Raw genomic sequence first — 27,837 nt, 5'->3', positions numbered from 1 at the left:
GTCAGGTGCTTTCAGTATCAGACTTGCTTGCCAAAAAGTATCTCCTTGGACTCCCAGCCAAGTGTCTCCCTTTGCACTCACCCCTGCTCCTAGAACTCAGCCTCTTTTCAGAAAAAGGGGCTTGCTAGTGGATATAGTGGCCAATAAAGATTGTGTCATCGAGTTGGTGTCGATTCCTGAAGACCACAGAGCCATGTGGTTTTCTTGGTAGAAGACAGGAGTGGGTTACCACTGCCTTCCTCCTACACAGTAGGAGATGATGCCTTTACCGTTGTTACTGAAGTGAGCATCCAACTCCAGCACCTTCCTCTATCGCTGCTGCCCAATACTTTCAGAAGAGGGGCTTGCTAGTGGATATAGTGGCCAATAAAGATTGTGAGCCATGTTTTTTCCTTGGTAAAATACACAAGGGGGTTACCATTGCCATCAGCATCTTCCTAGATCACTGCTGGCTGATATAGATGTTTCCCATAGTCTGGGAAACATACCAGCGGGGATTCGAACCAGCAACCTCATGCTTGCTAAGCAAATCATTTCCCCGCTGCACCATTAGGTGGCTACAAATAGATATTTACTAGGCACAGTCTGGGAAGCACACCTGCAGGGATTCAAACTAACAACCTCTTGCTCCCTAGACAAGCTGCTTTATTTTAAGGGCCAACATGTTGTATAGTGAAAATCAGGTGGTTCTGAACTGCCTACACCACCATGAGCACCTTCAGTAACCTGCACAAAAGCACTCTTGTGCAAATGCTTGAACTGGAATGATCACACTTCTGCAAATCGATTTCCTCATTTACATTATTCCCAATGTAAGTAGAGTTGCATCAGAGCAATTGCACCAATTTAAATACTTGCACAAGAGCACTCTTGCTGCAAGACTGCTGGCTTTTTTTGCTTTAGATGCTCAGAGGTATGGGAGGTTCAGAACTGCTGTTTCACTGTGTGATTTGTCAGTCATAGTTTGAAAGCAAAGGAGTAAGTCCTGAGCTGGCATACTCCCTCTTTCCCTCATGTACCGGGGAGAGGATTGGAAGCTTCCATACGTGGAAAACCATCGTTTGCCATTTCATCCTCATGCAATAAGCCATGATTTGTCATGAAGCCAGGATCCTGATTTGAGTATAAACCATAATCTGCCACATTACAACAAATGGTAAACTAGAAGCATAAGTTTCTAAACTGTTGTGTGCAAAGGGGGAAGGAGGGTTAAATGCTGCTCATACTCAAAATCTAGTAAGAGTCCGAAGGAAGCCATTGTTCAGTAAGAACTAATCAGCCTACTTTCCTTTCACTGTCTCTACAACTGGACTAAATTTGGTTCAAACTGAGGTCAAGCTAGATCTATTGCACCTAGATCTACTGACATCATCACAAACTACAGCATTGAGATTTCCCCATGTGCCCCTACAAGTGTTGCAAATTTGGTGCAAATCGGTTAAGTGGTTGAGCCACTTGTGCCTCAAAGGTATATGCGTCCACCATCTTGAATCAGGGTGGATGACATCATCAAAAAATATGCCACTTAGGTGTCCCTCACTACAACTGTACCTAATTTGGTTCAAATCAGTTAGACAGTCCACAAATTAGCCCGCTTGCACCTCAGATGTTCATGTGGCCGCTGTCTTGGAGTGGATATCATCATACACCATGCCATTAGGGCATCCCTGTGTGTCCCTAAAGCTGTAGCAAATTTAGTTCGGCGGTTAACAAGTTAGCCCACTTGTACCTCAAAAGTTTGTGCATCTGCCATCTTGGATCGGGGTGGATGACATCACAAACAATGCTGTTGAGGTGTCCTGATGTGTCCCTACAACTGTACCTGATGTGGTTCATAGTGGTCCAGGCGTTGTGAAGTTTTTTGGGGGGACAGGACACATGGACACAAAGCCACATACACAGAATGCAGGATTATCTCATAAGGCTACTGGAAAGTAGGCTAAAAAAGTGCTTTACAAGGACCATCTCTTGAATGAATGTGAATAATATGAACTAGAATAAGTATGGGGAGTATTCATGAATATTTCAGGGAACCCACATGCAGAAAATCTGCACCTCATTAAGAAAGGCATGTGCAAAATCCTTCCCATTTTAGTTCCCCTCCACCACGCCAAACTTCTGTTGGCTTTCATGTAGAAATGTTAGATCTGCAGTAACAGAAAGCCCTCCAACCTTCCTAAGATTCTTATGATGACACCAATATTCTCATTATTACAAAGTATTATAAATTCACATATGATGAGAAACAACCAACCAGTGAAAGAACCAAGTAATGATGAAAGAGCAAACAAAAGCAAATTAAACAGAAAGGAGAAGGAAAAAGGAAGAGTTTGGGGCACTAAATACTATCTTGATGCCTTTTAATAATGCCATAAGCAGCCCATCACCAGTGTGCATATTTGCTCCCATCTTCTTTTGAAGGAAGAGAAACAGGCTTCAGTGGTCACATTCCTCACTGAATTCCTACTTGAATGACTAGTAGCTGTCACTGATTTAACCCAGCGCTCTTAAATAAAGGAAGCATGTTTTCCAAGTAATAATTGCTATTTTTATTCATGAAAGTTGCAACTTTGTGTACATGTTAAAGTCATTTTAACACTAGAGCATATGGAACTATAACCTTTAAGTAGCAAAAGGAAGCCTATTTTATTATAAACAGAGCAAAACCAAAATTTATATTCCATGGAAGACTATTACAGATCTTAGAAAAATCTAAGAGGGACACGTTAATAAATATTAAAGTAATTATGGTTCACAGAAACAAAAAGGAGTTATACTATTACAATTAAAACTCCTATTACAATTAAAACTCACTTTTGGAGCTCTTACGTGCAGTCGAGATTCTTGACATGTTAGATTTTTGTGTTTGCAACTTACTCTGAATAGCCTTCAGATGCAACATGAAATCTGGATGAAGTTTGTTCTAGTGAATGAGTTTTCAGTTTCAAATAAGGGAAATAGAAAATCTTTCCTTTACAAAGATTACAAATTGTATTTCTGGGTTCCTCACTGGTATGGTTCCCTATGCCAATCTGCTAGAACAACATTAAGATAATGATAAGATAGTGTTTATTGCTATTGGAAAGTGGGTAGCAACATGCTGTTTAATCGTAGCAAGTTGTATGGCACAGATGAAAGAGGGGGATATCTTCCAAGGAAAGAGAATGATTAACAATTTAGGAGAGGTGGCTGTTTTAAAATATATGCAAAATGGAGGACGTGGTGACAAAATTCATTTGTATTTATGCAATTTGATGCCTCCCCTGCCAGACTAAGTTATCAATACTGACTGTATAATAAAAGTGTGGTACAAATGCTTCTCAGTAAACTATCGCTTTAAAGCTACAGATACTTCTTTACAATGCTCTAGACTCTTCACCAAAACCACACCAATATTGCTTGAGCTAACAAACAGCAGTTTATTAACTGTAGTCTGAATAAGTGCACATGTAGTTGCAATGATACAGTTTCATCTCCATGTTTGCTAAAGCATTTGGTATGAATAGAAGCTATGTACTTTAACATTCTACTCCATACTAAAAAAAAAAGAAATCTATAAAGTGCTTTTCAGTATCAATGCTTTTCTTGTACTGCTCAAAACCAAATGTTACCAACGAGTTGGAGCTTTCACAAACATTCAGTAGTCAAAGGGCAAAATTTACTACTGCTAGACAGAGAGCTTGGTCTTATTCATTGATCCAGAATCACTGCGTCCTCCCCAGACACAGCCAGATTAATATTGAAAGCAGCACAGCCATTTATTTTTTGCTGGTTTTGAGAGGAACATGTGATCCCTTGATATTGAGCTTCTCCACAGAAGATGTAGGCCTCCTGCGTCCCTCAATGGCTGTTCTTGGGTGCGTTTTCTCCCTGAAATAATTTTCAGAAAAAAAGAAGTTTACGCTTTTTATGCAAGACCATCTTGCACAATAATATATATTTTAGAGCAAAAGCAGCCTTTTCTCAAGCAGCTTGGAAAAATAAAGGGGTTGACTACTCATAGGTAGAGGTCCCCAAAGCAGCAGGAGCCTCAATCCACATCATTTGTTTCCACAAAAGATGATATAACCTGGCTTCAAATTCAGGTGAACCAGAAATCAATTTGCATCCATGGGTCAAGTGAAGAGACCCTTTGGTGGCAGAGAAGGTCTGTATGGAATGGCCAGCTATGGTCCTGCAGGGCCTTCTCATGCAGATCGTTAAGTTGCACAATGAACAGAGCAGAGTCAAGACTGGATTTCACAAACCTCCACTCCAGCCATAACATATATGTGTGCTCATGACATGCACAGATAGGGGATGGGGTGCCAACACCACAAGTAGGATGATAGCTTGCTTCTTCATGAAATGTAATTGTTCATGAGTACACTCAAGCACGCTAAAAACCTACAACTGCATTTGAGAATTGACATTTTTCATCAGGAAAAAGACAGGAAAGCAACAGACCAATTATGAACATGGTTTATACCTCCTTGGTGCATCTTCCTTGCTTACATGATGGATGCTTCTGTGTCGTGGAGCATCTATGTTGTTTCTCACTCCAGAGGGTTTGAACCTGAGAATCTCCTTCTGCCATTCTTCATCAAATGTATGAGCTTCAGCTGTGCAACAAGTTAAAATGTTAAAAAGTTTGTGTGTCTTGTTGCTATGATCACAAGAAGTATTTTCTATTGGGATGTAGCAACCATGGATACACAATCATACTTTTTTATGGTACAGATACAAACATTTGTCAAGTGTTGCATGTCTTGTTCACTGATTAAGCAAATACACACATATGTTGGCCACTGTTTCTTACCTTCATCTAAATTGACAAATTCTTGATTCAGTTCTTCGTCACCAGTCTTGTTATTTTTTGCCTTTCGAATGACATGAGCACGATCCTGAATGTGATGACCAATAGCCATTTTCTCCAACCCACTTTCGGTATCTTTAAGTGCTTTTCTGGTTTCTTTAATCTGCATAAAGAATAGACGTTACTCTCTTTCAGTGCTATTTCTAGTCATCCTGTTGAATCAACGTTTCGCAAGGTTATAGGAACAGCATATAAGTTTATTGTATCCCGCCAAGAACCACACGCAGCTGGTGCACCACTTCTTTCCGTTAGAGATGTGCACAGAAATGGTTGGGAGGCCCTTTATGGGCCTCTGAACCAGTTCAATTGGCCAGCAGTTCAGCTGATTTGAAGGCGGGGGGATACTTTTAAGGGCGAGGGAGGGTGCCCTTATCCCTCCCGTCGCATTTCCTCCACTGGCACTCAATTTTAAGAGTCCCCATTGGGGCGGCAGCGTACCTCCCTGCTGCCCCAGTGTCCTCCTCAGCTTGAATTAACAGAAGTACCTGGTGCACATGCATGTTGTGCACGCACACCAGGTACTTCCATTAACTTCAGAGGACACCGGGGCAGCAGGGAGGTACGCTGCCGCCCCAATGGGGACTTTTAAAATTGAGTGCCAGAGAGGGAATTTGACGAGAGAGGTTAGGGCACCCTCCGCTGTCCTTAAGGGTATCTCCCCCCCGCCACCTTCGAACCATCCCCTGCCGGTTCCGTGCACATCCCTACTTTCCATTGTGGCAGTTCCTGAACAGTTGCTTGACTCTTTGAGAAGCGGTTTGATTCTTCCGTAGCAAGAACTGCTGCAGCAAAAACACAGCAGGCAAAAATCTAGTGGGGTGCACAACTCTTTCCCCTGCATGCATTAGCAATTCTTTGAACGGAGGCCACAACATATATGTATATTTGTATTCAAAGGAGATAAGAATTTATTTTACCACCTCAAAGCTTTATAATAATGTGTTAGAATGATTTCCAAAAACCCAAAGGATAATCTAAATATAGCTCGTGAATGCACCTCTCATCTACAGAGATAAGTGTGGCACTGGTATTAGCTACATGAAAGGGACACCAACTATTAGTATGTCATGCTAACCAACTTGAAAATCTTGGCTACCACTTATCGTCATGCTCATAGGCATATTATTAGAAACTTTTTGATAAGCAAGTGCTGGCTTGAGCTCTGAAGTGATCTGGGGTGGGTTATTTTCAACAGCCTTCTCCTGCTTGCATATAGTCTTTCATGAACCTGGCTTCAGGGTTCAAATTCAAATTCAAATTTCTTTGCAAAATTAGATGCAACAGCTGTGAAGAAGCCAATGAAAGGGCATCTTAAGTATTATGTAAGCTCTTAAAAGTCAAGAACTTGTTCTGAACAGATGATTCAAGACAACAGTTTTGTATTACTACCAGTTCTTTGTAGAATTTTAGGGTAGAATTATGAATACTATTGCATTCAGATGTTAATAACTTGTCAGCTTAAAATAATTTGATTTACCAAATCACAGTTAGATACTACAGAACAAATCCTTTGCGTCCTCCTGTTACCTCCTCTCATACACCCCACTAAGGTGTTTACTTTCTGGCTTGTATCAAACCAGAGTTTACCATTATATCTGAATTGGCAAACTGGTTTGCACTTGGTTCTGCAAACAAGGATTGTAAATCAGAGTCTGAAGTGCCTATGTTTTCTACATTACAAAACCAACACAAAACCCTCAACCCCCGCAAAAACAAGCATACCCCTCCTGGTGCCATGCGTGTCTGAGCGGAAGCCTGGAAAACCTTTGGAGGTTCATCACCCTTCTTCGAATAGGTCATCACTGAGGAAGAACTGAATGAGTGTGCATTTGGATCAAGTGCCATTTTATCCTAAGTTTAAACATAAACATAAGCAATTATTAAAAGCAGGGCAAAATTCAAGACAAGAATATACAGTGGAAGTCTAGACTGAATGGTGCGCATAGCTCACTGAGACAAGACAAGATAAAAATCTCATGAGAATGCAACTCTCTCTACTCTTTCTCAGTGCTTCAAAGCTTTCTCAAACTCCAAACCTGCAAAGTACTTTAGATGATCAAGCACTGCAGTTCTCTTCAATTAAAAAGACAAGTTTAGGATGGTATTAGTTGCAGGACAGGGCAAACTTCTAAACAGAAATTTACCAACCACAAAAGAGGAACCACCACAAAATACCCAAAGATAAAGAGCAAACTTGAACCTCAATAAAAAACCATGAGCAAAAGCAAATATATGAAAATATATCTGTATTAAAGCTACAAACGACTATAACTACAAACAATAATCAATGTATACAAATAAAACATATGAGTTTTCTAGATAACTCATTTTGATACTTTATCAAACTTGTGAAAATGTTGATGTAAATACAAATACTCCAAGGAAAAAACACATATATGTATAGGATTGCTCAAGTGAAAAGTGGCCCACATGGATGTGCAGCTGGATTCCTCAGGTTAAGGATACAATTGAATCTAAAAGTAAAACAGATTAAATCTTTAGAAACATACCTCCAAACTTATCTCCAAATTCCAGCCACAATTCAATAAAAGCTGAAAGGTATTTATAGTCATTTGTAACTTTGATACAGAATTATTTTCATATATTTGCTTTTGATCATAGTTTTTGATTGAGGTTCCAGTTTGTGGTTTACTTTTGGCCATTTGCTTGGCCAACTGAAGGAAGTAACAACAAACCTTAGGACGACCAGGAAGGAAAGCTTTACAGAAACTGATACCCTCTTTCTTGCAATACAGGAATATTTAGTCAGGCAAGCTAGAGTTGATTAACATTTGTAGAATTATTTGCATGGCTAACAGGGGTCTGCGTACTGTCTATGAAGCAGGTTAGGTACAACCAAATAAAAGGGATGGGGGAGAAGAAAAAATATGAAGCCACATCCTTAATTTGTTAAAGCAGGAACTATGCTGGAAATCAATCATTCTTTAAAAGTTTATTTGGCAAAAATATCACACACACACACAATGTGGAGATGACTGCAATGTATTAAAAATACTGCAAAAAATGCAGTATCCACAGAAGGTTCATGCTAGAATATATTCAATGTCCAAAATGTGTGGATAGAAGATTTCTGAACCAAGTTATGTTAGTTAATTCTTCATATTTCCTATCCTTCTATCCTTTCTGTCCCCTTTTACTTCAGTGAAGAATTCAAGCGTAGCTTGAGTTTAACAGGAGCACAAATGCTGACTTACAAAGTTTCTTTGCAGATCCACCATACTGTTCCTCATGTTTGACATCATTCTATCCATTGCAGAGAAAGGATCCCTAAAGTCCATGTTCTGCAAGAGAGGAGAAGACATCAATCAGATAGAAACTATATACGTTCAACTAAAACTTATCACAGTTCATTCACATGCACATAGATGAGTGTTTCCAGTTTTGCAAGGTACACCCAAAGATTGAAGGGGCGGGAAAGCAGCTTAAATAGTCCATTTTCAAAAAAGCAGTAGAAGCAAGCATGAGCACCAAGGTAAAAATATGATTACAAGGTACAGCATCAAAAAGGCCTGATATATACAGGGGGTTGATCTATGTTGACCTAGGGTGTTGACATGTTTGTTATCTATGATCTTTTTGCTTTCATTGCGCTGAACAAGAGACGAAAGGAGACATGCTGTGCAAGATCCATATCCTCCCTAGTCTCCCAGCTAAAAGCAGCTTTGAGTGGAAGGTTAGGGTGGAGAAAGGACACGGGAGGAAAGGGCTGAACACCCTCTCCTAGACTGCCACTTCCTTGCTCTTCAAACCAGCCCCACAGGGCTGCTAAGCATCATGTCTAATTTGGTTCTCAGTATGCTGGAGAGGAGAATGTGATAGGCTGGAGAGGCCTATAGAGGGATTGGAAAGGCTTCTCCTATTAACCTCAAGTGAACTCAACCAAATTATAGAATGATTTCATTTAGGGATTGTTAGGATAGATTTCCCTGCTACTGGCAAGTTTTTATGCCCTACTGCACAGTAACAACTATAGGTTGAAATCACAAATCTAAATAAAGCAGTCAAATAGGCAAACACCAGTTTATGTAGACATATTAAAGAACAAACAAATTTGCCCTCTCACATAGCTTTGAGAAAGTTACAATAAATTGATACAGCCTCATTTCTTGTATATAACTTGTATGCATTATTTTTGAGATAAAAACAATGTTAAGTCTTCTCTTCCAAAACACTAGTTTCAGTTAGTTAAATGTTCTTAAAAGCAGCTTCTTTTAGGTCTCAACCAGTTATGCCTAAGTCAGTGTTTCCTAAGCTGTTGAAAGCATCTATGATTCAAAGTTCCTTGTGTGATTTATTATTTGCAATTTAGGAATAATATTTCACTTGCTGTGGAGGAGGATGTAGTCTGATGGGAGAGCACAACAAGCAGGCTTGTATGACAGACTGTTGACTTGGCACCAGTGTCTATTATGACTTCTCAGTTACCAAGGCTTCCGTTTACATAGACACCATTTGTCACATGCATTCCAACCAATGGATTATCACCACAAGGCACATAGGGAATGTTAGTAGAAGCATGCAAAAGGCTTTTAGGAAGCAAACAGGACACACTAATGGCATGAATGCAGGCTACGACTGTGAACATATGCACAAAAAGACTTCAACAGACATTGACAACAACACCCACATTCTGTGCTGAATTGGGCAAGTCATATAGATTTTTGCTAGGCATATTTCCCCTATGGCAGGCTTTCACAGAATGTGGAGTTGGGAAATTGACTAGGGGCAGTTGAGGCACTGATTATCACCGATTATCAAATAAAGGGGTGGAATTTCAGAGACGGGGGCTCCAGAACTATCAGTGAACCTTCAGAAGAGTCAAGGGGTTGTAAGACACCTAATCTCCAAGCCATCATTTCTGAAACCCTATCAAACCAATCTCTTTCTCAGTTTTCACTAGAAAACAGCATCTCATACGCTTCTAAATTATCCCCTAAAACTATGAAATCTAGGATATATATGAAGAGACAGTCAAGACTAGCAGAGTGCCATGTTCTCTACCAGATACTACATTCCATGTTTGGTTGCTCTATAGCCCTGTAGAAAGCACTCAGTCCCAAATGGAGATATATAGAAGAGAGATAATTTAGGTAATCATTTCCATGTGCATTAAGGACCAAACTTCAATACTAGAACCAATAGTTATGAAGTCAGCATCAAGTCAGGAACAAAAGTGTCAAAACAATGGCCCACCTGTTGTGCAGTCTAACACAGGTTGCAATGCTGTGGGCTCTTAGAGAAGCACCAGTAGTCTTGCACAAAATACTTCAGGAAGCACTCTCACACTGGAAGTGCTAGCTAGACTGAGCACACCTTGCTGAGGGTCAAGCAATGTGTTTCCAATCTAACTAGTGCTTCCAGAGTACATACACACTACCTGAAGTACTTGCAGAAAAGCACAAGACCCCCCAGCACTTTGTTAGAAGCCCACAGCAGTGCAGGTGGATCAGCACTGCCCATGTTGGGTTGCATAAAAATAGTTTTATTGCTATTCATCCTCCAGGGTAGGGGGATAGGCCAAATGTGACTCTAGCAATGGAGAGGGGACCACAACATTCAAATAACTTTTTTTTTTAAAATCAAAACTGTTCAGAGATCACCATGGCAACATTGCAGGGGAATAGAAAGCTATGCCTGTAGGGGTTTGCCATCTACTGGACTAATACTACAGGATAACACTTGCTAAAGATCCTAAAACCATGCAAGGAAGGTGGTGAGGAGAGGTCTTGCTCATCACTAATATGTTGTCACAGATACAGTCTAATAGGGGCTCATGGCACACCTATACGCCACATCACACTTGCAACAGCAGTGGACATGCTGGCTGCAGGGCCAGTAACAAGGGTTAGCATTGCAGAGCAGCTTCTGAGGGCCTCAGAAAACACACTGCTGATCCAAGACTACCTCTCTCCTCACAGACTTTGTGTTATGGTGGCAGAACAACTCTCTTGGGGCCTACCCCGGTGGGAGGGAGCCCATGCAAGACAATTTGCTGAAGGTCCTCTGAGTCCTGGAGTTGGCCCGGGAGGAAAAAGTGGTATGTTGGGCCAAGTTTCAATATACAAACACCACACACAACCTTTCCCAGCTATGAATATAACTTGAATACTAGAAAAATGCAATATCACCACAGAAGTACTGTCTTAAATTAGTAACCACAGTACAATTATTGTTCAAAACGGATCTTAGAGGATCCCAAAGCTATGCAAAGATTTCTTGCAGAGGTTGCTGGATGCTTACCCTATTTTATAGACAGAAAGGTGATTCAAAGGTCAAAAGAGAGAGAGAAAACACTAGCACCATATAGACAAAGCTAGAGTGCCAATTTCTAGTAATGTGCCATTTTGGAATAAGCACTAGCTATTCCTTTAGTTACTGAAATGTCTGCAGATGAAATAGCATGATCCTAATAATCTGAATGATAGAACTTCTTATTTAGGAAAAAAGCTTTATAGGATATGGCTGAATTAATGTTAAATTTATTGTGGAGATTGAAGTTAATAGGCAATTCAAATATAGTTCCAAAAGATGAAAAAGGAGTACTTGAGAAACATGAACACACATTTCACAAAGCATACTGCAAAAGACTTAGTTTAAATTTAGAGAGAGAGAGACATGCCCATATCACCAAAAATTAGGAACATATGTTTAGTATACTAACCATGCCACCAAAACAGCCAAAAGGCATAAGAGGAAAACTCATGGCCTGAAAGAAAAACATCAGTTCATATAAACTGCTGAATAAGTACAGCGTCCAGAAGACCGAACACATGCAGGGTGTGTCCAGACTGCCGTTTTTCATGAAATCTACTGCTGACATTAGCATGAGGCAGCAGAGTCCACCAAGGTTATTAGCTAGATTTCATGCGAAATCTTCACTTCACTCTAGAGATACAAGCTTCTGTGCTATTTGTCTGTGCAAGATGTCTTGCCCTGTCTTGTTTGTTATTGGAACCTTGCTGCTCTCCCAGCCCTGACTTACTCTGTTACCCGTTCAGCTGGAAGCTTCATATATTTCTATTTGCATGTTTATTTTTGTATATGCTATGATTGATCGATCATAGCCCTTGTGCCCAGCTACTTCATGATCCGTCTCAAGGTCCTTTAGCCCACATTGGAAAAATTGAGTACATTTTGTTTTGGATAGGGGAGAAAGGCACTGCAGGTACACTGGTACAAGTTTAATGTTTATGGAAAAACAGAACACAAAACAACTTTGGTCTTAACAAAAGCTATTTTCTAGGAAGAAAAGGAAAGTTGTATGCATGAGAACCTTTGAAGATTTGTTCCAGGACAGTGAGACCACAAATTAAAATGAAATGCAACAAGAATGCTAGTCTGGATGGACCCTTAAAAATATACATGCCCCTATCACCAAAAGTTAGAAAATTGAGTTTCTTTAGTATACTGACCATGCCACCAAAACTGCCAAAAGGCATTAGTGGAAGACTTGTTGCCTGAAAAAGAAGCATTAGTTCACATAAAACGGTTGCACTAATAACGTGGTCTAAAGATTAAATGTATGTAGAAAAGAAGCATGCCCATAACACCAAGTGTTTTAGTCATGTGTCTTTAGTATACTAACCATGCCACCAAAACTGCCAAAAGGCATAAGGGAACAGTTCATCGCCTGAAAGAAAAATATCAGCTTATGTGAATTCCTGAACTACTACTGTGGGTCAAGGATTGGTATTTAATAGATGAAATCTGGAAAACTCCTCAGCCCATGTTTAAACAAAAAGCAGTATAAAAAACACGAAGGACCAAACTAGATGCAGCAGCCATATTTGTTGCTAGGGTATTTGCCCTGTTCATATACAGTAGTGGGGGATGGGGGTGGTCTAATTTTAGCTCCAAGGGATGAGAGAAGCTGAATCCTTCCCCATCTCCCTAAAGACCATCACCTGAATTCCATTCCCCCTGCCCCAGCCTGACTCTGACACCTGAAGTGAACCAAGTCAGGAGAAGCATCTTGGGTGATGAGCTCTAGGGAGGTACAGCAGGGGAGAATAGAGTTCAGCTGTCCTCAGCTATGCACCCCTTTTAATGCCAACAATAATACCAAATGACAAGCAAAAGTACTTTGGAATCAACATACATGTCTGCTTTTTACATGGACATGATACGTGAACAAACAAAACATAGCTGCTGTTGTCACATCTAGTTCAACTGTGATATTGACACATTCAAGCAATGCAGTTCATACTGTATTTTTAATAAATGTATATAAGCGTACCAAAAACATTACCCTTTACCTTTAAGTTACAAAGCACTATACTTTACACACCTCCTGCTCCAAACACTCAAGATTAGCCAGTTCAGATGGAGAGATGTTGATTAAAACCAACAAATCTGTTCCTAGTCAATATATAAATTTCAGTAACTAAATTTCAAAAGGCTGGAATAAATTTCAGGTCACAAAAATTAAAATAAGTGATGCAGCCAGGCTGCACACAAGTACTCATTTTATGAAAAAGCAAGAGATTAATGTAGAGTTAGCAATGAAATACATACATATTCTCTAAAATATTCATAGAACCCTGGCAATAAACCAAATCATCTCTCCCATGTCAGCAGTTTCAAAGGTCATTGCAAAGAAGTTCTGAGTAAATCTATCACCATATACAGAATGGTTTGACACATAAATCCACAGTGAAGAAATTATATGCTAGTACACATATATAAATAGATAATGCTATAAACACCATCTAATGCTATGACTATCAGAATCCGGTCAACTGGTCTTGAATATCTCTGCATGGAAAAATTATTGGAGAGTCTGGATATAAATTTGAATTTCTAAATGCACAGATGAAAGGTAGAGTTACACCAGACTATTACATGAAAGTGCATTCCCCCAGAAGAGTCAATTTGTATTTCTTCAGTATATACAAAGTGCTTTTTTTAAAAAGCAGTTTTTCCCCAGGACCAGTTATATAAAACCAAGTCTTCCCACTTCTAGCCTACCAGCTCAGTCCCTTTTCAATTATTCATTTTTAATCCCTTGCATTCGCCACCCTTCTCACTCCCAACTCACTCCTTGTTTTACATTCTCTCCCTGTTCCATGGGGAGAGAATCTTGTTCAGACCTCCTAGCAGTGCGACTTCGCTATGTTTGGAATTCAGGAGAAATTCAGCCACATACTTTAAGAATCTTTCCTGCACTCCACAAGGAGACAGGGTTTACTCTGCAACATGCTGTTGCCATCAGAAATATCCCACAGAAGCTGGGTTTATGATTTCTTTTTTAGGTTTCCCTAAAATGGACTAGAAATTTAACTGCAGGGTATTGCTGCTGGTGCTAAACAATATACATCATTATAGGGCAGAATCCAGACTAAGGAAGTCATGACTAAGTTTCCACTGGCCGACATCCTGACTAATGTAGCAGAGACATGCCAGGAAGACTGGCCCACTGTATGATTCACTTGGGATCATTTTTATATTGAATAGGCACGTAGATAGGTTAACCATGTTGTATTAGATAAATGCTTGACATGAGTCTGATTGCTGATATAGTTCGGGTCTTGATCTTAACATGAACCTTTGGGCAAATGCCGTTCCCCTATTCCAACACATTTTCCATGCTAGAGAAAATCGGCCTGTTGGCTTGGGCACGCTTCCTCATTTTTCGATAACTCATATCGAGAATGCTCCCTCCCAAATGTTCCATCTGAGGAAGGGGAGGGGGTCACTCGACCTGCACCTGCACCTGGTTCCTCTTTCATGTCTCTCCTGGTCATGCAGCACACCTGGTTCCTCTTTCCGATCTTCCCTGACCAATGGTGTTTAGATGTCAAAAGTTACAGGTTGAGCAAGGGGTCATAAATGGTCAGGACCCCATCTTGACCAATCATCGTTGGTGCGTGGGCAGAGAAGCTGGGGTATTTAGAACCCTGATCTAGAGCAGGGAAACAACATACGGACCAATGGCTGCCAAGGCCGAAGAATTAGAGGAAGATTGCCCAACTTGACATACCGATACTCCGAAAAGGGGAACATCAGTCTCTCTTGGTAAGCTCAGGAGATAAACCACAAAGGGTGAGTGAAAACTCTGATGATCTATAGGGTGTCAGTTAGATATTGTCTTGGTTGCTTTGTGTGAGAGAAATAACTCAGCTGCATGCTGTATGCTGTAATTCACCTGAATAAAATAAATCTGCTTTGATTGAATATATACCTTTCCTCTTCTCCTCGTGTCTTGGGATTCTTGACAGCCAGTACCATCAAAAGAACCCATTGGTAACGTGAGGATTTTTGAAGCCTCCATTTATTCCTGGTTGCAGGAGTTTTGGGGTGACAAATCTCTTACACCACACTCCAGAGAGTTTCCCCACTACCAGAGTACATGAGTTTTTCTCTCTGATCTTCCCTGCCTGCGGAAGTGCCCTGTGCCTTCCACAGCCCTCAGGGACATATTTTTAGGAGGCACAGAGCACTTCCAAAGGCAGGGAAGATCAATGAAAGTCACCCATTCCTGCGTGTGCTCGAGCAGTGGGGAAACTCTCTAGCTGCATTAGGAGCGGCTTCTTGCTGCATCCTCAGTTGGTTAGTTAGGACATCAGCCATTGAAGTTAATTAATTAACATAGGCTAGTCTTTACTAACTTGCCTCCTTGTTTTCAACGTTAGTTAGTCACAACCCACCTGTCTGCATGCTGCCCTATCTAGTACCTTGCTAGTTAGTTTCAAGACTCATTGGCTGACACGTCCCACAGCGTAACACGGGCGGTGCTAAATCTGTCCATGCCATTGTGGGGCTCTAAATCACCTGGCAACACTGTTGAGCAAGAGGGCAGTACAGGTACTGCTGACTCTTGCACAACTGCATGTCACACACTACTTCCCTTGGGAATAATGGAAGCAGCACACAACACATGGTCGCACAAGAGTCAAGGTACTCCTCCCTCACACAGCAGCATCACCAGGTGATTTAGGCAGTGGCATGGGTGGGTCTGCACTGGCCCATGTTACACTGTGGGGCTTATCAGTCATGAATGGACTTTTAGAAGTTCCTTATTACCAAGCCTAGATAGAACATTAGCTCCAAGAAAGAGGTTTGCCTTATGTTCATGGTGTCTTTAAGACAACAAATGAAATAATATTTCCAAATGACAGGCAAAATACTACGGTCATTGCACACAATATTCCCTTGCTTCAGAGAAAGTGCAAAAAATAATGTATGGTCAGTTTAAATTTTGTTATTAAAAAGAACTTGGTTGTCCTAAGCTGCTGCACAACATTTGTTTCCTTGTAAAGTTAGTACAGTCATATTTACCATAAATCAAAGAACTAATAATAGGATCAGGTGCAAAGTTGGTCACGATTGCAGCAGCCAGCTCCCTACATGCACAGATGCTACAACTGGGTAGTTCTATCAGCCTCTTGCCACTTTGGTGTACTCATCAGTATCAGGTCTAATCTAGACACTAGACAAATTCTCAATTTTTATAAAATTGTGGCAGTCTGGATATATAGCCTGCAGTCCTATGTTTTATGCTTGTAGCATTTCATGAAGGGCTTATCAGGCTCCCCCATTCTCATAACACTAACTAGCATGACTGCAGAAAAGCACGTATAATAAAGCCGAAGTGTATTGATTTAGACTACTGCTCATATCAAAAACAAATGTGCAAGCTTCACCACAAGATAGTTTAAGGTCACTTTCCTTAGTTATACATATGTTGCTGCTGCTAATTCATCCTGTCAGCAATAACAGAAGCAATTAAACATTTTATTTGATCAAAACTCAATACCAGCAAGAAACTGATCTAGATGGTTGCACCTTATCTCCTTATAAATGGGAAAACAAGAGATAATGGGATATTCTCCACTAAACTTTCCCTGCAAGTGCAAACTGCAAATTAAATGGGATGTTCCTAGAGAGAGTATTTTAATACTGCAGAGAGCATCAGCTGAAGCTGTAAAAAGGTCCAATAGGATATTTTATAAAGTATGTTAGATAGCTCTTATAATCATGATTAAGTTTAATCATGCAATACTTGAGTGTTGATTTGGCTTTTGAAAGAATACCGCAGTTCAGCCTCCATCAATATATATTTCATTCTGCTTGTAAATACCCTTTTAGCCACTGCTGGCTAACTACCAAAAATAGGCTTGTGTATGCTGTATGACTGCACAAGCCATTCAGTCTCATCCTATGACCCGAGAGATCGCGGTATGTGAAAACTGAGTTTAAGCAGTCTCTCTGCTTCCAACAAAATTCTTTTCCAATAGCTGAAAGTATGGCCATGGAGGACAGGCCTGTTTTAGATCAAGATGACCCAAAGGGTACTTTCAGAATGGCTTTAAGGATACTACTCTGGCCCTTTCCATTTCATTGAGGTCAGATTGAGCCCAGATTTCTGATCTATATAAGAGATGAGGATACACAGCAGGAGTGCGTCTATGCCACTCTATCACAATATAGATTCTTATTGCACTTTTGCATGTGCACACATGTGCACATCCCTGCAAGTACAAATGTAGCAAATGGGGTGAAAAGCTCTTTCTTGTACCATAACCACAACTCCCCAGGGAATGGAGAAGGAATAAATCTTCATTGGTTTCATGTTCCCACCGAGCACGTACTTCAAACATTGCTTCTCACTTGCCCCAGCCAATCAGCTACATTTACAAGGAGTTATGGGAACTGGGGAACTTTTGAATACTTACCAAGACTTCACCAAGGCTGGGTTACTTGCCAACCTGTTTCATGAAGTGCCGGGGTTTGCAAGCCTGCAAGATGCTTCTGAATGTACTTCATTTGACTTAAATTTTGTCTTGATGGGCTTTTTGAAGCAACATTTTAAAAAAATTAAAAATAATGGCAACTGAAGCCCTTTAAAGTTAGGGTCTATATGAAGTGTGTGTTGCTCCCCATCCCCAAAAGATTACCCATTTAAACAGAAATGAGTAGTTACCTCATCAATTTAGTAAGAATATTAATTAAGAATGTAATTTAAGAAAAGGGGGTGAGAGAGGTGCAATACAGATTCCTATATCATACGATAGAGAATCCATTAATTACATGTTCTATCAAAAACAAGTTCCCATGTTTGTAATTAGAAGAAAAAGTTGAGAAACCCAAATATATAGTTATCTTTTCTTATCAGATTGTTTTAACAAGTGTCTAAAAGCCTGATGCTGCTCACAAAAGCAGAATCAGAAGCAACACAAACCAACACAAACCCAACTTTATTTCTATTTGAAAGTAGAATTGAGAGTATAAGGATAAAAGGGGAAAGGTCTTTCTGACCCTTACGTAGGTGACAGTTTCCTGCTTCTAGTACATTGATTAAAGTAACTCTCCATGTACAGATTACTGGCACAATCCTGGCACAATTCCAGAATTCCTGTGGCTGGATTATCCTTCAATGCAAATTCCAGTAGCTTAGTTCTGTTGTCACACAAAACCATGGTTCAACAGATGGTCATAAGCCTTGGGCCATTACGTCCCTTCACACTTGCAAGGGGAGGAGGAAATTTTCAACTTAGTCATAGTTTAGAACATGCTAGGATTTGTCATAATGTCTGAATTCAGCAAATCACAGCTTGTTGTTCAAACCAGTTTGCAAAGAAGCCAGTCTACCTAACTGGGATTCAATCCCAGGTTCATATCCTGGTTTGTTTGCAAATTGTGGGTAGAACAAGCCATGATTTGCTGGATTCAGTCATCACAACAAATCCCAGATTTTTCTAAATCATGACGCTTCCCCCACCTTGTGAACGGAAAGGCTTGTGATAATTACACTAAATTATTTAACTATAATTTACTATAGTTTTGCATAATATCTGAATTGGCCGTAAGTAATCAGAGAAGATCCTTCCAAAACTAAACAAGTTGTTCTAGTAAGAACTAATCTGCCTACTTTCCTTTCACTATTCCTGCAACTGGACTAAATTTGTTTCAAATCAGTTAGGCAGTTCACAAGTTAGCCCACTTGTGCCTCAAACATTAATGAGTTCACCATCTTGAATTGGGATGGATGATATCGCCGCAAACTAAGCATTTAAGGTATCCCTACAACTCCCACTTGCACCTCAGAGGTTCATGTGTCTGCCATATTTAATCAGGGTGGACAACATCATTACAAACAATACCCTTGAGCTGTCCCTGTGTGTTCCTATACCTGTAGCAAATTTGGTTCAAATCGGTTTGGCGGTCCACAAGTTAGCCCTCTCGTGCCTCAAACCTTCATGTGTCCGCCATTTTGAATCGGGGTGGATGACATATAGTACTCAATTCACCACACTTCCTACTAGATAAGATATGAGGTTTTACAATGGTTGCATCATCAGATACACCAATGAAAGTGTACACTTGAGTATCAAGGTGCCAACTGATACATCTCACTGGAAGAGAGAGGATTTTGAAATGGATTCAGTCTGATCCTAAGTCTTGTTTTGTTTTTCCGCTCTATGCGATAATATTTTAGCTTGGGGTGGTTAATTGCAAAGGGAGCAAAACACAATTATCACAAATTTACAAAAAAATTAGATACATCAAGAAGTGAACTGACCTGACCTGGTAACAAATCAGCAGAAGAGTGGCAACTGGAAACACCCAACTGAGAAGCATCATACCTTGCCACCAACTATAAACTATTAGGTAAACTGTAAGTCAATGAAGACATACCTTGTGATTGTCCCTCAAAGCAACCCGAGAATCAGGGCATCCTCTTTGATTTAGAGTTCCTTCTCTGCCATCTTTAAGAGCAGGAAACTGATCTCGTCCAAAGGCATCAGAAAAGAAATGACGCATATGTTCATTATGTGCAGCAAAGGGATCCCTGAAGAAGATATTAAGAGGGGGCAGGAGTAGAGAAAAGACGGGGGGGTTACGTGTAACTATGCATATAAAAAACAGACATGCTTGCAAGATTTTAAACTCAACAAACGTCACTGTTCTGAAGAGTGTGCAATGTGTCCCAAAAGTTCAACAGCCAAAGAAAATTGTTTTCTGATTTAAAATTGGTGCAAACTTCACTCAAGAGGATTAGGAGGCCCATCCAGAGGCAGTGCAGACCTCCTCTGAAGTCAAGCAATACGGGTATGTCTTCGCATCAAGATAGGTTCCTTCCATTAAACTCAATGCAGAGAAATACAGCAGAGTTACTGCTTGAATGGACTGAAAGGAGTTCAGTCTCATAAGAGTCTTTAGTTAATTTCTCTCACACAGCACATTGGCTCTTTAAGTCATGTGCCTTAGCACACAGTTTGGAAATGGCTGAGGCAGTGCATATGACAGTTCTGTCATTGGTAACTCAATATGTATATTTCTTCTTCCTGCCTGCAACCTTGGAGAAGCCGCTGCCAGTCTGTGTAGACAATACTGAGCTAGATGGACCAATGGTCTGACTCAGTATATGGCAACTTTCTATGTTCTTACTCACTTCCTTTGCTAGTCTGCAGCATTTGTTCTCTCAATGTTTGTTCCTCGAAAAGGAGTTTGGCTTCAACATTAGTATATCTGGTTTGGTATAAGACATGGACAGCAGCAGAAGATTGTGTGGAAACTAAAACCAGGAGTGATATAAGAAAGTCAACTTCTTGGAAAACTAAATGCACAGGGCTGCCTTTCAAAGGAGGGAAACTGCTTCTGCACCTGCCCGAGTTATTCAAGAAAAAACTTGGCAGGAGTATGAAGCATTTTGGCCGAGATCTACTAGAGCTTCCCAGGAACAGCTGCTTGGACCAGGAGACATTTATAAACCAATTTTATCCTAGACAGTATTTCTGGCTTGCCAGTTCAAGACATCTCCTTGTGAGGCAGCGGAAGCTTTCATATTAGTACACTATTTTAGAAGTTAATCCAACATAACCCCAAGGTGAAGTAGCCCTGTCCATCTGCATGTTTCAGTCTGCAGTGTCTAGGAACACAGGAAGCTGCCATATACTGAGTCAGACCATTGGTCTATCTAGCTCAGTATTGTCTACACAGACTGGCAGAGGCTTCTCCAAGGTTGCAGGCAGGAGTCTCTCTCAGCCCTATCTTGGAGAAGCCAGGGAGGGAACTTGGAACCTTCTGCTCTTCCCAGAGGGGCTCCATCCCCTGAGGGGAATATACTGCAGTGCTCACACATCAAGTCTCCCATTCATATGCAACCAGGGCAGACCCTGCTTAGCTAAGGGGACAACTCATGCTTGCTACTGATGTGAATTCGGTTCGTCCCTGGGTCCGCCTCTTAGTCAATCAAACAGACTCAGTGGGAATCATTTAGAGGCTTTTATTGCTACTGCAGTTTAGCAATAGGTAATCAGTGGGCTTACGCTCTCAAACTGATTACAGTTTGGTTATAGGTGCATCTTACATTTATACAAACAATCTGAATGATGCTGACACCCTAAACATAGTATATGTGGCAATAAAATGGTGGTCTAAGTATCTAGTACGCATGTGAATGATTCATTGTTCATCTGGTGATTACTCCTTATTTGGTTAAACCCTGTTTTCTTAACTGTCAGCAAAGAACAGTGAGAACCAAGTTTCACAGATACAATTTAGTGGAGAGAGATAATAACGTTGATCATGAGAGGCAGTGATGTCACTGAGCTGGGCTGGGGTTACTTTAAGTTAGAATGTGGTATTCTGGGCAAACATGGAGTTTCTTTGGTTTTCTAAACACATCACTACCACAAGACCAGCTCTCCTCAACATACCACTTGCTGTAATGTGAAAACTAGAGTTTATTTATTTATTTATTATATTTTATATCCCACTCTTCCTCCAAGGAGCCCAGAGCAGTGTACTACAAATGTTTCTCACAAGAACCCTGTGAAGTAACAGTATACAGGTGAAACTTGGAAAATTAGAATATCGTGCAAAAGTCCATTAATTTCACTAATGCAAATTAAAAGGTGAAACTGATATATGAGACAGACGCATTACATGCAAAGCGAGATAAGTCAAGCCTTAATTTGTTATAATTGTGATGATCATGGCGTACAGCTCATGAAAACCCCAAATCCACAATCTCAGAAAATTAGAATATTACATGGAACCAAGAAGACAAGGATTGCAGAATAGAACAATATCGGACTTCTGAAAAGTATACAGTGTACTGTGCTTGATTGGCCAGCAAACTCGCCTGACCTGACCCCATAGAGAATCTATGGGGCATTGCCAAGAGAAAGATGAGAGACATGAGACCAAACAATGCAGAATTGCTGAAGGCCGCTAATGAAGCATCCTGGTCTTCCATAATACCTCATCAGTGCCACAGGCTGATAGCATCCATGCCACGCCACATTGAGGCAGTAATTGCTGCAAAAGGGGCCCAAACCAAGTACTGAATACATATGCATGCTTATACTTTTCAGAGGTCCGATATTGTTCTATTCTTCAATCCTTGTCTTCTTGGTTCCATGTAATATTCTAATTTTCTGAGATTGTGGATTTGGGGTTTTCATGAGCTGTATGCCATGATCATCACAATTATAACAAATTAAGGCTTGACTTATCTCGCTTTGCATGTAATGCGTCTGTCTCATATATCAGTTTCACCTTTTAATTTGCATTAGTGAAATTAATGGACTTTTGCACGATATTCTAATTTTCCGAGTTTCACCTGTAGACCCAACTCACAACACCTTCTAAAGTAGATTATTATTAGCTAGTGTGCCTAGCACATGGAGCCAACTGCACAGATCCAATGGACTGGTACATGCAACAATTATTATGAAAACATGTTTTGTATGTATTTGATCACCAAGGATTCCTACCCACGAAAACAACCAGTTATGACTAAATATCCTCCTAGAACACGACTAACAAAATAGAAATAAGATCCAATAGGTTACCGTTATGTAGATTTAAATTTCATTATGCCAAAGTTCTACTGAATGACTACATATATTCTAACTTTTTTGAAAAGGCTATTCCATAGTTGTTGATTATTTTACTTTGCAATGCAAGTCCTTGTTGAGAATTCTGAAAACATACATTTGGAAGAGTGAGTGAGTGACAAGAGATGAGATCTGAAGTAGCAGCTTCTTGCTTCACCTCTCAGTTTCTTGGCCACAGCACTACACCAGCCCTCATACAGATGTATATTAGAAGTTGGTATAAATTACCAACTTGAACATACAATTGACTTTGCAAATACAAACACAGACTGTCATTACACTTTGGCACTTCTATTACAAAGCATCTTTGCACATTCCTGGTGGTGTCATGAAACGTTCCTCACCCATCAACATTTTTATTCCTTCAGACATAATAGCATGGATTTTATTAACTGATACCACAAAGCAAGAGAGTAGATGCCTCCTATGCAACAGATTTTCACTTACAGCAGAGATAGTTAAGAGGCCAAAGGAAACATTCTGTAAGAGGCTGTTTTCCCAACATACTCCAGGGGGTGCTTGCCATACATTCCTCAAGCTTAACTCCTGCTACATCGTAAAGGAAACTAGAGGACAAGTACAGAAACTAGGTGCAATATAATTTGAAACTCAGAGCCAGCACGAAGTTCTTTGGCTGTGATCCAGCAACACTACTGTGAATCCTCTAGCAGTGGAGTATACTACAGACAGGTGGCTTTCACATCACTTTGCACTCCATCAACTTCCTGTAAAGAACAGCCAAATTCCTTTAAGCTTCTGCGTGACTAAATATAATACTGTGGTTCAAAAGACAGAGGAATGAATGCAAAAGTAGAAAAAAACCTGTCTGTGCATGCAAGTCTTTGCATAAGTGCCACTGGATTTCAATAAAGTAGGAGTTGGCTGAGCTGACGTGAAAGCTGGAAACCTTGGTCGATGACTATAGAAAAGCAGACTTGAAACAATCTGCTGACATCGTGTAAAGATAAACAGCAAGTTCTGACTTCAAAAGACTGGTGACCTTGTAGAATTTTAGCTGAAGGTGATACACCAGAGATAGACATACAGCTACTAAGAAAGAATTCTAGTATATTCTAGAATTCTAGTAGTATACAGCTACTAAGAAAGAATTCAACATCCTAAAGTCAACTCCAACTCAACTATTTAATCAAGTTGGATAACAACAATCTGCAAGTATGTATACAGACAAGAAACTGGATGTCAAAGTTATATAACTACCATCTATGTGTGCTCATAAAGCAAATACTAAATCACAGATGGTTTCTAAAATCTACCTACCCAGACATACAAGCAGGTCAGTCACACATACACACCCATTGCCCCATCTTAAATGCAGAAGAATATCTAATACAAAGAACAATATGGAAGTGCTGTATTCTGAAATAATGGGCTTCCATTGTGTTCACTAATGCGATGTTCTGTAATGTCACAATCCTTTTAAAATAAAGGATAACACTGAGAAAGATTAGACAGTTAATTTCCTACAAAACTTAGAGTAATATATTAAGGATTTGCATTATAGAGACCAATTGAGACCTACTTTCCAGTAGACTGAGGTATAATTCATATCATAAAGTTAGCTCAGTGAGTTTTTCTTTCAAGTAAGCATGCAGAGGCCTGCAGTCTGAATGGCTTTAAGAAATAAGAACAAAGAAGATTTTAAAAAATGAATCTTGTTTCCTCCTTTACACAGTTAACGTTAAATCAAATACAATGAGTGACACACACATTTCTATTAGCCAGAAGCAGCTATATAGTCTACTTTACAGATTTTGAGAATTTAGGCCAAATACATATATCAGCCTAGAATAAAACTTCCCACCCCTATGCTAAATGCTCTATTATGATAAAGTCGGACAAATGAAACAAATGTTTTGTCTTATTTCTGAATGAATTTATTATTACAGTCAGTGTAATAAAAATAAAATGGAAAATAAAATTAAAGTATAATAAAATCAACAACAGGACTGGGTAACAGAGTACCAAAACATATACATACAGAGATCTCAATTACAATTAATCAACTGCTCCTGTCTCCGTTTGCATGCTGCAGCACATAATCTTGCTACCCCAGCTGTAAATGCTGTATACTGGTCTGCCAGAAGAAAGGAAGTATAATATTCTTCTGATCGGCCTGGTATGTTTTTTTTATAAGTGGTTCAATACAGGCAATGTGAATGTCCCTATAATATAAACATCATAACAGCACATGTGAGATAAGACTCGAAATTGCCCGAACTGCATGGACATAGCCGTTCCTGAGCGGTATTCTCTTAAATCTGCTGTCCAAAATGGCAGAAGGCAGGGCATTAAACCGCACCAGGGAGAACGCTCTCCTCTGGTTGTCTTATTTTTATTTTCTAGTTTTCAGCACTTATTCAATATGAACAAGCCAAAGTTTTTATGAGAAGTTATTCTTAACTGTTCAAAGGATAATTTCATCACACAGTGCACTGCGGGATATCTGGAGGCTGGGAAACATTTTCCAGGCCTCCAGTATACCACGTGGTTCGCAAAAGTACTGGTCGTACTGGACCACACCGGATCGTCTGCATGGATCGTCTGCACAGGTGCAAGGGGATAGGTGCTATCCTGCCTTCCCCACTCCCCAGCACTCTCAAAAGTTGTGTGGACAACCTCATGAGGCTGGGCTTTTATTTCAGTTGGGCTTAAGAACTGCAGTGCTCACAATGGTACTAGCCTGGTACTCTTGGTGGTGTGAGGAAGCTATAACAAATCACTGACACATGCTGAACGGTGGGGGTTGAAGACTCCAATTCTTCTTCACAAGGAGGCACAGTTCCAACATTTTCACCGAGAAGTTGCCAGATGGGTAGCCCTGTTCGTCTGTTATAACACATCCACCAAAAATGTCTTAAGGCACGTCAAAGTCTTAAGACACTGATGGAGATAAGAGGCTTTCTTGGACTTTCAAAACCCACTCCATCAGACGCATGACGGGTTATGCTCAGTTGGTACGTTAGTAAAGTGAATTGATGAAGGTCCCTGGGAGAGAAATTTTTACGACTGCGCAGAGAGGAATTGTAAACAGAGGCGGCAAAAGGCCATGAAATACAATGGATGTAGTGGTTTTTATCTTTCCGAAGAAAGGGAGAGAGGGAGGCAGGCTTTGGTAGTGAATGTGCATGTCATTCGGGAGTGGGGGAAGGGGAACAAAAGACAGTCAAACGGAGAGAGAACAAGCAAAGGCCCAGAAAAGGGACCGAGGAATTCTGTCTTTGTTCTGAATCAGGGGGATACGCGGAGGAAGATCTCTCCAGCCTTCCCTCGCCCACCGCCCTCGACAACAAGACGCCTCGTTGGTCTTCTCTGCGGGGCTGCCCCCCTCCCTACAGCAGCCTAGCCCGTCCTTCCAATTTCACTCCTCTGAAAGAGAGAGCCCCACATGCCCCCTCCCCTCACTCACCGAAAGAAGGGGTCGTCTTCGAAGATCCTGGTCAACCCCCCGAACATCGCTCCGGCAGCTGCTAAGGCGCGTCTTCAGCCCGCGCGTTCCACAACAGATCTTCCCGCTGGGGCCTCCCGTCCCGCGGGCTCTTACTGGGCAGGGCTCCCCCTCTCCCGCCCCGCCCTCCTTTCCCCTTCGGAATCAGCGCCTCTGCTTTCCCATTGGCCCTGGCGGGCATCCAACATGGCGCCGGGCGACAATGGGGAGGAGCTGCTACCATAGCAACCGACTCCAAGGCTGGGCCTCTTACTCCGTCTGTGCGTTGGGGGCGGGGGGTGGTGTGTCTTTTTAAGAGGTCCTTCCCTGCGGCCTTCCCTCCCTCCCCGGAAAGTTCCGACCCTCAGGCTCAGAGAAGCTGGCTAGGGCTACGCTCGGCTTTACGCCGGCGAGAGAACCTTATGCAGCCGGGTTAAGGCTGCGGCCGAATAGGAAGTCTGCGTAGTGTCCTGGCATAACATTTCGGCCGGCTACGGACTTGCAGGATTTGTTTTTATTTTAAACGGAACGCCTGGCAACGTGTTTTGTTCTGGTTTTTTTAAATCCACAAAGTACACCACACTCGGACTCTCTCTTCGCAATATTGTGAACCGGAAACTTTTTTGTAGGGGGAGGGGGTGGATAAATGTACTAAATAATAATTTTAAAAGGTCTTAACTAATCCTCTTTAAGTGACTGTGAGAATGCACTCTTGTCTTGCATGATTAGCTTTAAATGTCTTGCTAGATCAGCTTTTCTGCTAGTCCAGCATTCTTTGCAAGAAGCCCAGCAACCAGGAGCATAAATAGCAAAGCGTTCAGGGGGTTGCTGTCCCACCGTCCCTCTCTTTTGGATTGGGACCACCTAATGTAGCATCAATAGAAATTACTTTTAACACATTGTTTTTCTATAACACATTATAGAAATTACGTTTAACACATTACTTTTCTCCAGTTAGGATGGGGAGTATTTTCAGCCACTAAAATTATATAGCAATAGCAGAAGTCGTTTACTGGCGGAGCACGGTACCTTGCATGCAAGGTTAGGAGTTCAATCCCTCCCTGCACCTCCAGGTAAGGGCTGAAAGACCTGTGTCGGAAGCTGGGAGAGCTGCTGCCAGCTCGTGGAGATAAATGGACCAATGGTCTGACTCCGCCTAGAAGGCAGCTGAGTTTCCCCCTCACTTCAGTCAGCAGCACCCCTGCCAACCCTAACCTGCAGTGGTGGTGGTGGGGTGCTAGGCAGGGCAAGTGATGGGTGGAGCTACAGGTAGTGAGGGGTGGAGCCAATTGTGGGCAGCTGGGGAGGCGGAGCTTCTTGCCTCCCTGCCTCCACCACGTGGAGCAAGGCTGGAAATGGGCTGCAGGGCAGAGAGGCTGCAGTCACTTGGGAAGAGGGAGGGGAGCTGGTAGGAACTTCCCACCCACCCCCAGTAAAAGGGGGAGCCCTCGTCTCCTCATCCCCTACCCTCCCTGCAGCAGCCGTGCCCCATCCCACCCTCCCTGTGTCAAGGAAAATATTTTGTTAAAGGGGAATTCTCCTAACAATGGCACTTTTTAAATATAAAAGGGACTTTCTCCTTGCCCCCTGCAGCCATGCCTAATTCCACCAGCAGCAGCGGCAGGGCTCTGGGGAGGCCCCCCCCCCGAACATTTGGAGGCCCTCTGGAG

The 27,837-nt window shown here is 41.2% G+C and overlaps 1 protein-coding gene across 7 annotated transcripts; it reads right to left on the bottom strand.

Annotated features, from left to right (window-relative positions):
• Window positions 1-2,525: 2,525 nt before the first annotated feature.
• On the bottom strand, window positions 2,526-26,458 carry MLF1 (myeloid leukemia factor 1). 7 transcript variants are annotated; one of them, XM_053308070.1, is made up of 11 exons: window positions 26,150-26,307; window positions 24,263-24,354; window positions 19,514-19,667; window positions 12,462-12,506; window positions 12,289-12,333; window positions 11,538-11,582; window positions 8,071-8,157; window positions 6,578-6,706; window positions 4,799-4,958; window positions 4,469-4,601; window positions 2,526-3,870 (listed from the first exon to the last, which is right to left on the bottom strand). In XM_053308070.1, exons 3-11 carry the CDS (start codon window positions 19,637-19,639, stop codon window positions 3,759-3,761), a joined length of 882 nt encoding a protein of 293 aa, XP_053164045.1. In that variant the 5' UTR covers window positions 19,640-19,667; window positions 24,263-24,354; window positions 26,150-26,307; the 3' UTR covers window positions 2,526-3,758. The 7 variants fall into 7 exon arrangements, with proteins under 7 accessions (XP_053164045.1, XP_053164042.1, XP_053164043.1 ...); XM_053308067.1 differs by lacking the exon at window positions 24,263-24,354 and having other exon boundaries at window positions 26,150-26,458; XM_053308068.1 differs by lacking the exons at window positions 12,289-12,333; window positions 24,263-24,354 and having other exon boundaries at window positions 26,150-26,451.
• Between the last annotated feature and the right edge of the window lie 1,379 nt (window positions 26,459-27,837).

This window comes from Hemicordylus capensis, chromosome 3, assembly GCF_027244095.1.
Source record: "Hemicordylus capensis ecotype Gifberg chromosome 3, rHemCap1.1.pri, whole genome shotgun sequence".
Classification (NCBI taxonomy): Eukaryota; Metazoa; Chordata; class Lepidosauria; order Squamata; family Cordylidae; genus Hemicordylus; species Hemicordylus capensis.
The sequence above is the reverse complement of the archived record's forward strand: the minus strand, read 5'-3'. Positions and strand labels throughout refer to the sequence as shown.

What these genes read in the sequence shown, in the direction of transcription:
- MLF1 (XM_053308067.1), bottom strand. Translation starts at nt 26,196, where the DNA reads ATGTTCGGGGGGTTGACCAGGATCTTCGAAGACGACCCCTTCTTTCG. An exon ending in TTGGCAGTTTTGGTGGCATG is followed by an intron (nt 12,334 to 12,461) that starts GTTAGTATACTA and finishes CTTCTTTTTCAG; the next exon opens with GCAACAAGTCTTCCACTAAT. An exon ending in TGGATCTGCAAAGAAACTTT is followed by an intron (nt 6,707 to 8,070) that starts GTAAGTCAGCAT and finishes GTTTAAACTTAG; the next exon opens with GATAAAATGGCACTTGATCC.